This window comes from Trachurus japonicus, chromosome 20, assembly GCF_045865225.1.
Source record: "Trachurus japonicus isolate A0001 chromosome 20, Traja_1.0".
In the NCBI taxonomy this organism is placed as follows: Eukaryota; Metazoa; Chordata; class Actinopteri; order Carangiformes; family Carangidae; genus Trachurus; species Trachurus japonicus.
This window is the reverse complement of record NC_140926.1, coordinates 23,141,526-23,154,569: the sequence shown is the minus strand read 5'-3', so window position 1 is coordinate 23,154,569 and position 13,044 is coordinate 23,141,526. Positions and strand designations below refer to the sequence as shown.

Genomic DNA, 13,044 nt, shown 5'->3' with positions numbered 1-13,044 from the left:
GCTTGACAGATTGTAAAATAAAAACCTAGCAGGGGAATGGGCTGAGGGCGACGCTCGGGGGTCCTGCTCTGACGCCTGTCCTTAAACGTGACGTGGTGGTGACTGACAGGAGATGTATCGCAGCGGGACGCCATTACAAGTCTGTGTGATTGACGAATGCAGGAGTCACGTTCATCACTCCAGCTTCATGTTTTCAACCTCATATTTGTCTCTCAGCCGCTCAGTGTTGCATGAATCACATCTGACTCCTCTCTAAAACACAGCGCTGGCCCCTCCTCTGCTGCTCAACAGTAGGAATGCATCACCTGCCCGATCGGCGTCCAATCACAGCAGTCCTTCAGGTAAACTTCAAATCAGGTGCCATTCTTTGATGTGCCTCCATTATCATCATAATCCAGGACAGAAATAAACTAATATGACAGAGCCCAGGTGAAGACAAACACAAGCAGTATTTGAGTCTTTGGTTGTCTCTGTGTTTTTATATCTTCCACAGAAAAAGGCAAGTCGAGTCACAGTTTATTTATAAAGCACATTTAAAACAAGTGCTGTACAGTTGTGAAAATACAGTATAGTTAATCATAAACACTATAATAATAGAATAGAAGAGAGAATAAAAAATAGAGTAAAAGAGAGAAAGCATATTTAAGAGACAAATGGACTAACTCTCAGTTTTTCCTTCACCTATTTGAAGGCTCCCGTCGCCATCTACATGTAGGACAAGAGCGTCAGGAGGACAGAGAGAAGACACAAGGTATGAGTAACTCTACAGCTGGTGGGGCTCTATGGGGTCTGTCCTCTTCATCTGTCCCTGGCACACACACAGACACACAATGTGGAGACAGTGTGCGTTAGCTGGTGGTTAAATGTCACAGTGGAAAATAGAACTTCATAAATATCTATTTATTGTATAACAGACTGACTGTAAAGCCTCTAATGGCAAAGATGTGATTTTGGGTAATTTCAATGAATAGAATAGATTTTAACTATTAGTAGGCTACTTATGGGCCACAGTGGTGGCATGACACGAAAAAAAATAATAATTCAAATTCATATTGTGGAGCCAAGTGGCAATACTGAAAATGACATAATGATTATTTTAATTATTGATTTATCTGTTAAGTTAAAGTTAGTTAAAGTTAAAGATACTTTATTAATCCTTTGCAGGAAATTACAATGTTACCAGCAGCGGAAAGACAACACAAGACCACAAACACGCATCATGCACAAAAATACACAATAACAACAATATTGCACAACCCGTTACAAACTTACAGTATGTCAGTGAATAAGAGTGTTGGTTATGCTCTTGTTCAGTTTGGACCAGACACAGAGACAGGTTGTTATAGAGAAGTGTCTGGTTCAGGCAGCTGACCAGTTATCTGTGCCAGAATGAACAGTTGACAACAAGGCGGCAGCAGCAGCAGCAGCAGCAGCAGCAGCAGCAGCAGCAGTAGCACACTTGGCAGGAGCAGAGTGATGGTTGAGGCTGGACACTACAGGCTGTGTGCAGGATCATGAGCTGCTGTTTACAGACTGAAGGGTGCCACGTTCTCCATGTGCTCCCTCTTTAGTTTGCTTTATTTTGAAAACCCCTTGTGTCTTCTTCCTGCTCTTGTGTTCACACCTATAATCAGCACCTGCCTCGCCCTAATGTGTTGCACTTGTGTCTCATCTTGTATTCCCCTTAAATATAGTATATACTGTATATCCCCCTTTGGTTCCCCCTTTATGCAGCTATTCTTGCAAGTCTGTGGTTCTCTCATCTTTTGGGTTCTGGTCTGTTTGTTTTTTTTGGTGTTCCTTGAGTTGTGTTTGTCCTTTTGGTTGAAGATGTTTTTGTTTCCCTGTTTGTGATTTCTGGGATTTTAGTCCCGTGATTTTTCTCAGGATTTAAAAAAAAACATTTTTCCGGACAGCTGACCTTTTTGTGTTTCCTAAATAAATAACCTTTGTTACCCCAGCACCCTGCGTTTTGTTGTCTGCATTTGGGTCCTGTGTTTCCCCCTGGAATTGGTGACAAAGGGTACAGGACAGGAGTCACAGGTAAACAAGAACTAGTGAAGTAAAAGAAACCAGATTCCTCTCAACATGGGTCGGCCCAATTAAGCCATATGGGTGAACGGATGCACCAGCGAGCCAGTCTTTACATACTGCAGAGTCAGGAACAGAGGCTCAGGTGGATCAGGAAGGATCCCACAAACATAGAAAACAACAAACTGGAGAGGAACAAAGGAGGGGAACGCTGGTCAAGTACCCCAACAGATCTCACATAATCAATAAGATATTTGGTCTATAATGGTAGACATTCTCTAAATGTCAAAGTGATCTTTATATTCTGTACCAGCTGTCCAATACCTAAAAAATATATGTTAAAGCTATAGTGCGTAACTTCTTACATGACTGTAAATATCTGTTTCATCCAAGCCACTACAAGAGGAGATGATACAACGCTGATTAAACCGTTTGGCTCCTCTAACACCTCGCGGTATTTTTCAATTTTGTTCTTTTTGTATTTGGTGTCTTTGGCGACATTCCCGCGCTTCCACACAGGAAATAATGCGTTCTACTCGGTTTTACCTGACAACGAGAAGGGAGGGGGGAGGAGAGCGCTGCTAGAAGCAACATGGCGGAGAACCTGAAGAAGCAGGTGCCGGCCGTATTGTTGTAATAACGCAGAAATCCTCTAGGGGGCGATAGAAGTTACGCACTATAGCTTTAATCATAGAAGATTCAAGAAACCTGGATATAAGTATTCACTTATTCCAGCTTTGATATGAAAAATATAAAATATATAAATTAGAATTAAAAAGAGGCATTTATGACTTCCGGTTTGATGAGGTAGAGAGCAGACGTGCGAGCAGGGAGCTCCAGCCGAACTTTTCATTTACCTTTCAAGTCTACCAGTTTTACAGTGCTTCTCTTAGGGCTGACTCGTGCATTACTTATTTTTTGTGGGAAAGAGTATTGCGACGTAATGAGCTCTTCAAACTCTAATCCTCAACCGTCAGTAACAACTCGGGCAGCTAGCATTTCAGCTAAGCTAGCTAGCATGGCCGCCGCCGCCGCCACGCCGGAGCTTCCAGACCCGGGGGACAGAAGCGCCGACAGCGGAGGCCACTCCGACCCAGTCACCATGATCGACCTCGAGGCTCTTTTCAACAAACAACGTGATGGCTTCAAAGCTGACATGGCTATCCTGATTCAACAATCAACTGAATCTCTGAAGCAGTCAGTGGATTCACTAGGTCAGCAGGTGACGTCATTTAACAACCGCCTCACTAATACTGAAGTTGTGGTGAGTGAAAACTTCGAAAAAATCACAGAGATGGAAGCTGCTGTTAAGACCTTGCAATCCCAAGCCACGGTGCTCCTGGAACGAGTGGACGACCTCGAGAACCGGTCCAGGCGCTCTAATTTGCGGATTATCAACATACCCGAAGGGAGCGAGAGAGACCAAGACCCGACAAAGTTTGTTTCCAACCTGCTGATGGCGGTGACGGGGCCCGACGTTTTCGACAGCCCTCCCGAGATAGAGAGAGCTCACCGCTCCCTCGGCCCCAGACCAGGTGATGCCGGCGCGGGGAAACCAAGAGCCTTCATCGTCAAATTCCTCCGCTTCCAAGAGAAAGAGCAAGTCCTCCGATGGGCCAGACAACACAAGATGGATTACCGCGGCTCCGAGCTGCGAGTGTATCCAGACATCAGCGCTGCTCTGGCTAAAAAACGGGCTGCATTCAACGCCATCAAACACTCTCTCTACGTGAAAGGAATCAAATTCCGCCTGCTGCATCCTGCCCGTCTTCAGGTCTCGTTCCGAAATGAGAACTTTTACTTTGACTCTCCACAAAAAGCCCAGGGGCCTCATTTATCATTGTGGATACACGCTTTTTTACACGCTCTTTCCCCCATTTTGTGCGTACGCACTTTTCTCCGCCTAATTTGGGATCTATCAAACCAAAACTTGTCGGGAGTAAGAGCAAAAATTTACGACCAGTCCGACCATGGCGTACAGGCATTTACACGCTTTTTGAAGAACAAGAGGAATTGGCGACACCGCTGCTGAGTCAGAGAACTGCAGTATGCGAGGGAGAGAGGAGCGCGGACACTGTTTGAAGTAGCAAGTGGTGGTGATGATGACCCCCCCCCCCCCCACCGCACACGTGTTGACGTCGGCACTTTACATGAAAAGCACAGCGACTCAGATTTTTCCCCTGTGCATTTACACTAGTTTGCTCCTAAATACTGGCTTTATAAAACGAATTTCGTTTTCTTTTGATATCATATCGATATTTTTCCCTTGCATGTAGGCTACACCTCTTCCACAACCCGTCTGTCCAGTCTGGAAAATAATTTCTGCGACGTGCGTGTGTTACGTAGCCAGACTGGACACACACAAGCAAGCAGCAAGCCCAATAATGTCGGCACAAATCAAAGCAAATGAGAAAACATGATCGATATTTTTTGTGTGAATAATTATTGTATTTAACAAAAATGGGTGCTAGCTGCCCAACATCATTTTAGGAAAAGTCACAGACTGGTGGACTTCAATGTTTTTTTGTTTTGTTTGTTTTTAATATATAGCTATGCACAAATGAAAATCAAAGTCTTCCAGTGAACGGAAGTTGGGGGTTAGTGGAAAGGGGTGCAAAGTAGTACTGACTGGCAGTGGAAACCCTGCTTTAAATTATTATGACATAATCTAAAATAAGGGGCAGAATAAATATGATTCTTCTTCTTTCTGTTCTGTTTCATTTAGATTTGGGAGTTTTTTTGTTTTTATTGAAGCCTTTCAATGCAAGATGATGTTTCTGACTGATATTGCCGTGTTACCGTGTATCTCGCTTTCAGAGAAATTCCGCTTCTTCCTCCGCTCTCCGTCCGTCTGTTGTCTTCACCGTCTTCCACTGACGTCATTCCACACGTTTCCAGAGTGCACATGGCTACTTAATATGCACGTAACTGATTTGCATTGACCACATATGGTTGTGTGGGGCTGTTTAGGGGGCTGGGTATGAGGCGTGTTCTCATCCACGCTTTTCTCAGGTCCGGTGTGATCTATCAAGGGAAATACCGTGCAGCCGTGTGTCCGCGGAGTTTGATAGATCTGAAAAGAGTGTATATTTTTTGGTCGTACGCACATTTTGCCTTTCCGTCGTACTGAAAATTTAAGAGGACTTTTACACGCTCTTTGATAAATGAGGCCCCAGGACTTTTACAACGAGCGCATTGCTCCCACTGGTTAGTGGTCTTATTGAGGATGCTGGCTTTATCTGGACCCAGTGTACGGTCAAGTTTGGACGTTTATAAACAATCAGGTATGGAACAGATGCGCCAGTAAAACTTTGTACTTTATTGTATCCAAGCTATTATTCATCCGAATAACATGATGTGGCACTGGCACCACATCAGTCAGTTCTGTAACTGAAATACATATATTTTTTCTCTTCTCCTCTTTCCCCCTGAAAACTATTAGACTAACTTTTTTTATTGTAAATCTACATTTTTACTTTCTTTTTTTTCTTTTTATTTGATATGGATAAGATGTAATTCCAAGGGGCTACTTAGGTTATTCCTTAGTAATTTGAATGCTGATATGGGTGTATTACTGTCCCCAGCTATATCTTCTTATTTTGCGCCTAAATGCACATTGTAGACACACTTGCAGATATAGGAGCCCTATCTGCTTGGTGAGTGTTTAGTTCACAGATTTATGTCACATGGAAGTAACAGAGTCTATGGAGTCCCGCTGCTAGTTCTCGTTCTTAGGACAAGCTTAGGGAGGTCTAGGTGTGTTTATTTGTTCCCTGTTCTAAGGGTTTTTGTTTTGGGGTACTGGGGTGGGGGATCCTACAGATTTGCTTTTATTTATATTTTTGTTTGTACGTTTGTAACACTACGTCCTTCTACAAAGCAGTGTTTTTTCCTACCATATACTTACAAATTTGTTTATGGCTAATACTACAAAAAAAGGGGTATCTTGTCTGAGATTTGTCTCCTGGAATGTTAAAGGGATCAATGGCCCAGTAAAAAGGGGTAGAGTATTTTCTCACTTAAAACATCTTAAAACAGAAATTGCTTTTTTACAGGAGACGCATTTGATTGCTAAGGATCACCATAGGTTAAAGGCTTCATGGGTTGGCCAAAGTTTTCACTCCAATTTTAGTAGCAAAGCAAGGGGTACAGCGATTTTGATACATAAAAAAATACAGTTTTACCCAACAAACGTCATAGCTGACCACCAAGGCCGGTTTGTTATAGTCTCAGGCTCCCTTATTAATGTACCTGTTGTTCTTGTTAATCTCTATGCACCCAATTGGGATGATGAGGCATTTATTAGGAAAGTAACCTCACTTTTACCAGACTTAACTTCCCACCACTTAATCTTAGGAGGCGACCTTAACTGTACTATAAACCCCTTGCTAGACAAATCCTGCCCACGGCAGGTCTCCCCTTCTAAAGTTGCCAAAGCAATTTCAACGTTTATGGATCAAATAGGAGGTTTAGATCCCTGGCGCTTTCTCTATCCTGATAAAAAAGAATTTTCTTTTTACTCTCAGGTCCATAAAACATTCTCAAGAATTGATTACTTTTACATTGATAATTATTTTCTTCCTGTTGTCGATAACATAGAATACTCAACGATAGTGGTATCTGATCATGCTCCAGTGCTACTCGACCTTTCGTTTACACTTTTACAAAAGACACGCCCTCCATGGAGGCTGAATTGTACATTGCTAAACGATGATGACTTTTGCCAAACAATCTCCAAAGTAATCGACGATTTTCTTGTTACCAACAAGTCTAATCTCATATCCCCATCTTTACTGTGGGAGACATTAAAGGTGGTAGTCCGAGGAGAGATTATATCTTATTCTGCAAGACTGAATAAACTCAAAAAACAAAAACAGGAACAACTCATGGAAAGCATAACAGAATTGGACAGAAAATTATCAACATCTCCATCCCCTGAATTAGACAAAGAGAGACAAAACCTTCAAATGGACTATAACTTGCTTTCAACGCAAGAAACTGAAAAATTACTCTTGCGTTCACGTGGATTTCTTTACGAGCACGGTGAGAAGGCAGGACGCCATCTGTCACGCCTAATAAAAAGCCAATCAGTATCCCAGCAAATTAAACAGATTAGAACTCCTTCTGGTGAACTTACAGTAGTGCCATCCGTCATAAATGAAACCTTTAAAACATTTTATTCTGAACTATATACTTCACAATCCCCAACTGACAAAACAAACATGATGAGCTTCCTGGATAACCTAAATTTCCCACCCATTTCTTCTACTCAGAAGAGCGAAATGGATCGACCCTTAGAATTTCGTGAATTAGCAAACTCAGTTAAACTAATGCAAAGTGGCAGGGCCCCTGGCCCAGATGGTTACCCTATAGAGTTTTTTAAAAAATTTGCTGATAAATTAATCCCTCTCCTCTTAGACATGTTCAATGACTCTCTGGACCGGGGTGCTCTGCCTCAAACTCTCACCGAGGCATCTATAACCTTATTATTAAAGCCGGGTAAAGAAGATTCTGATTGTAGCTCTTACCGTCCTATCTCCCTCTTAAATGCCGATTATAAGATTTTAGCTAAGGCACTGGCCTTACGACTTGAATCAATTATGCCGAGCATCATTTCACCCGACCAAACCGGGTTTATGAAAAACCGACACTCTTTTTCCAATGTCCGCCGCCTCCTCGACCTTCTTTTTTCTCCCGCATCCAGGGAGACACCAGAAGTGGTGGTCTCCCTGGATGCGGAGAAGGCTTTCGATCGGGTGGAGTGGAGTTATCTGTTGGAGGTCTTGAAGAGGTTCTGCATTGGGTCTAAGTATATATCCTGGATCTCACTTTTATACTCTTCCCCTAAAGCGTCCGTAAGCACTAATGGGATGAAATCCCAATATTTCACACTCAACAGAGGAACCCGCCAAGGGTGCCCTCTGAGTCCACTATTGTTTGCTGTGGCAATCGAACCTTTATCTATCGCACTTAAATCGGCCAATTTTAGCAAAGGAATCCACAGATGTGGTTTGGAACATACACTTTCCTTGTATGCGGACGATTTACTATTGTTTATTTCTGATCCAGTAACCACCATCCCCAAGATAATTGAATTGCTTAACAACTTTGGAGCATTTTCCGGTTATAAGTTGAACTTCTCAAAAAGCGAATGTTTTCCTGTAAATAACTTAGCCCTTGGGATCCCCGATGTGTCTTTCCCATTTAAAGTGTCTAAAAGCAGCTTTAAATATTTAGGTGTGCATATCTGCCGCAAGATGTCAGATCTTTACAAGAACAACTTTTCACCCCTAATCGACAAGCTTAAATTAGATCTGGAAAGATGGTGTAATTTGCATATAACTATAGCAGGCAGGGTAAGTTGCATCAAAATGAACGTGCTTCCACGTTTTTTGTATCTTTTCCAATGCTTGCCGATCTTTTTACCCAATTCCTTTTTTCGTGCTATAAATAAGCAAATTTCATCTTTTATATGGAAAGGCAAGACTGCCAGGATAAGGAGAGAGTTTTTACAAAGGCATAAGTCCGTTGGTGGTTTGTCACTCCCTGACCTAAGACTCTACTATTGGGCAGCTAACATAAGCAAAATGACTCTCTGGATTCGTGAACCTGAATTAATCTGGTGTAAACTAGAAGCTAAATCCTGTTCTACATCACTCCTAGCTCTACTTACATCAAAATTGCCCTTTCAATCATCCAAATATACATGTAACCCAATTGTCGTCTCCACCCTTAAAATTTGGTTCCAATTTAGATGTACTTTTGGACTCAAAGGATTGTCTAATCACAGCCCCATACATAACAATCATCTCTTCCTCCCTCCCAACATTGATAATGCATTTTCTCTATGGCAGCGCTCAGGCCTTGTCAGGCTAAGTGATCTATATATTAACAATGTCTTCGCTAGCTTCAGCGAATTATGTGAAAAATTTAACCTTCCCAAGTCTCACCTATTCCGATACTTTCAGGTTCGTAACTTTGTTAAATCCAATAGTACCTGTTTCCCCAATATCCCTCCTAACTCAGTAATTGAATCAATTTTGGAAATTCCCACAAATCAGAAAGGCCTTATCTCAAAAATGTACATCTTAATATCCCATCTCAAAGAGACATCTCTTGATAAAATCAAGAAAGACTGGGAACAGGAACTTGGCAGGGTTATCGATGACGGTGACTGGGACTCAGCATTAATTCGTGTAAATAACAGCACATCTTGCTCCAGGCTTAATCTGATACAATTTAAGGTTGTCCATCGTACTTATTTGACCAATTCCAAACTTTCCAAAATTTATCCCAATGTCGCAGACACATGCAATAGGTGTCACTTATCACCAGCAAACATGACCCACATGTTTTGGTCGTGTCCCCGTCTGCAAGTTTACTGGACGGCTGTTTTTAAACATCTTGCAGAGGCACTAAATATGGAATTGACACCTTGTCCAGAATTGGCTATTTTTGGAGTATTATCAGACCAAACAATTAGGAAAAAGTTTAAGGATAGTATCGCCTTTGCTTCTTTATTAGCACGTAGAAGAATTTTGTTGGAATGGAAGGCACCAGTTGCCCCCAAAGCTTCCGTGTGGCTTAAGGACCTCATGCTGTACTTAGATCTGGAGAAAATTAAATACGATCTGAGGGGGACACCTGGAAAATTTGATTCGGTTTGGGGCTGCATGATTAGTTACATAGCTAAATTAAAGACACTACAGGACAAGTGAAATGTTCACTTCTGACAACTGACTTTTGAATTTCCTTTCCCTCCTTATTTCATCTCAACCCATTGAAAATATTACTTCTCAGTTTTGTGGTGTTTTTTATTTTTTATTTTTTATTTTATTTTATTTTTATTACTCTCTCTTAATTGTCTAGGTACTTTTATATTTGCATGTCTGTTTACTGTAAGAAGGAAGGATGTGTGTTATTACTGATCTGTGACAAAATTTTGTAGGATTGGGGAGGGCTGGGAAAGGGAGGGAATAAGTGGTTGTTGTTTTTGGAAAAAAAGAAAAAATCCTTATTTTTCATTGTATGTACTTTTACCTGTCAAATGAATAAAAACATTAAAAAAAAAAAAAAAAAAAAAAAAAAAGAGGCATTTATTTTAATTGAATATAAAAAACAAAGAGCAAAAGATAGAAAAAGGTAATGCAAGATGGAGTGGGGGGGGGGGGGAGTAGAGACAAGCCTGATTGTATCATGGAGCTGTTTGAGCTGCTCTGCCACCAGAGCTGCTGCTGTAATTGAGGACACTAAGGTCATTTGGGAGTTTAAAGGATAGGACAACAATTCTTCATGTCTGTCTTAAAACAATAGCAAGGAACCCACTGGAAACACTGAAGCAGTCCCTGTGCTCATACTGACCATTCAGAAGATCCACAGCCCTCGTTTGGTGCAAAAATGTGTGGGACTGATCTGAAGCTTCAGCACTCTGGGTTTAGTCAAATGAAGAAAAGTTCCTGCAAAGTTACAATCTTCCTCATGTAATATACATTTTTCATGAAGGAAACACAACCTCCCAAAGTCCCCTCCTTTTATGTCTCACTGTGTGTGTGTGTGTGTGTGTGTGTGTGTGTGTGTGTGTGTTCAGAGCTGTCGGAGGCGCTGCGGGATAAGGAGCTGAGGGCGCAGCAGCAGCTGGAGCGCTGCGCCAAGGAGCGAGGGAGGAAGATGGAGGTGCAGAAGAGGAAGGAGCAGCAGCGCAGGGCGGCAGCTGAGGAGAAGAGACGGCAGCAGCAGGGGGCTGAAAAGGTCAGAGGTCACGGCACGCTAATGATGCCTTTACTGCTCATTAGAGGAGGTGGGAGAACAGAATGACATCTTGTCGCTGGGCTCACAGGCTCCATGACGACCACCATAGCATCTTATTAAAAGTCAGAGAAATCCACCAATTTGTCAGACATATTTACAAGTGTGTTGAATATTAAAACTGTAGAGTTAAGTTTTTTGTTATTTATTTTATTTTATTAAGATCCCCATTAGCTGCTACACCTGGTAGCAGCTACTCTAACTGGGATCCATTAAAAAGCCACATAAAATAATCAAACACACATGAAATGAAACTAAACTTCCAAATAATATGAAAAGCTGCATGGTACCCACAGCAACAATAATTATAAAAATAATTATATATAAAAAAAAAAATCAATAATGTTGTTGAACCTTGTGTCTTATCTGTCAGTTTACTGACATAAACAGTTTTACATGAGCTTATCAGAGCTGTTTGTTAATACAACCAGTTCAAACAATTAGCTAACATTTTACTTGATATAACCAAGTATTTTGATATTAAAATGACAGACATATGTTTTTCAGCTGTTTTCATATTTTCCACGATGCTAAACGATGACAACATTAAAGGAGCTGTATGTAAGAAATACAACAATTAATCATAAAATCACTCACTATGTCACCAGAGACTAAGGAATCATGTTCATTTGAAATACTGATCTAACTAACAACAATAGTACAGACAGAATATTTGCATTTAAAAAAAAATGCAGACCACAAACGTTTATGTTTTGATTTTGTGTTTTGGCCTGTTGCGCCACCCAGCGCTCTCTCCCAATCATAGCGTCTGTGGCATTTCGGCCTCCGGGTTGCCAGTTAAGCTACGCTGCAGCTACTTAATCTAAATACGAGTATAGAAAAGTTATTCCTCTTAGCTTTCTAATAAAGCGATCTCCAATTGATCGATTTCTAATAAGGGGCTATGGTCATATTTCTTTGATATCACATGGAAGAAATAGACGGCTCACTACTCTGCCATCTGATACATCGCCTCCTTGGGGCTTATTAATGCCTTTAATTGATAGTGCAGTCCAGAGAGAGACAGGAAACGAGGAGGCAGAGAGGGGGAATGACATGCAGGAAAGGGCTGCCTGATGCAGGATTCGAACCAGGGCCGCCTGCAGTGAGGACTATAGCCTCTACATGGGGCAGCTGCTCTACCAAGTGAGCTAAACGCCGCCCCAGGCTTGTGATTTTTACATCATAAATTTCTGGCGACCGTCACGTGCTGCAATGTTTTGACTGCAGCAACAGTTTTGGCCACAGTCTCACATACAGCTCCTGTAACATTCTAGTTGTTACTTTAAGATTCCCTACATCAGAAAAATCTCTTCACACAAGGAAATCAAAAATATGAACTACTTATTTTGTGAGTTATTTTGAAATAATTACATTTAGACTAAATTAAACAACAGAATTTGGTGAAACAATCCTATAATGTAATCACAACATCAAGGTTCAGTTCATCTGACGGTTCAGACAAAAACGCTGTGTCTACTCCCTCTTCATCTCTAGTTGTTTACATTCGCAAACTTGGATTCAGAAACAAGGCCTCAGGAGGATTTGGTGGAACTGGCCTCTGTAATGAAAACCACCAGGCACCAGTGATCCTTCACCTTGTTACCATTTTTCTCAGCCTGAGCTCTCTGCTCTCCGGCACTGTCTGAATTAATTAAGCCGATCTATAACTGAGTCGTGTGTTCCCAGGTGCTGTTCGGCTGAACCCGACTTTAAAGGAAATAGCGAGTCATTAATGCAGAAACTCTACTGACTTTCTGTCAGCTGACCAATCGTGTGCATCCAAATGAAACATGAGATGTTTGGGTGGCTCTCTGCATCAAAACCGCTGTAAAAGCAATTCACCAAACGCCCCGACATAATTTTTCTCTTTTGTTTAGAATGGCATCATCATTATTGTTCCATTTTAATCTAGTCAAATGTGTTAGGATACACTAATAATTAAAAATAAAAGGAGAGGGCAGAGCTGACCAGAGGTTCTGAGCTTACCTTCAGTGTGAGCTCCTTGTCCCTGTTTAACAGCTGATCCTGTACTGTGAGCATATAAGTCGGCTCAGGAAAGCTGATTAATGTAGTGTAGTGAGTTATTGAATAAAAAGGTGCAGCGTCGGCCCAGCTTTACTGGCTTTCTCTCAGTAAGTGGTGATGAAGCCTAAAACATGAGGACCCTCACTTTGTTCACTGCTCTGCTTGAGTCATGAGTGGGCA

The 13,044-nt window shown here is 41.6% G+C and overlaps 1 protein-coding gene across 1 annotated transcript in view; it reads left to right on the top strand.

Annotated features, from left to right (window-relative positions):
* The first annotated feature begins 214 nt into the window (after positions 1-214).
* Positions 215-13,044, top strand: part of map7d2b (MAP7 domain containing 2b) — a 37,333-nt gene continuing 24,503 nt past the window's right edge. The window contains exons 1-3 of the mRNA XM_085763165.1: positions 215-341; positions 692-751; positions 10,619-10,779. Of these exons, the coding sequence (XP_085619291.1) occupies positions 10,699-10,779 (81 nt within the window). The 5' untranslated portion in view covers positions 215-341; positions 692-751; positions 10,619-10,698. The remainder of the gene's footprint in view (positions 342-691; positions 752-10,618; positions 10,780-13,044) is intronic.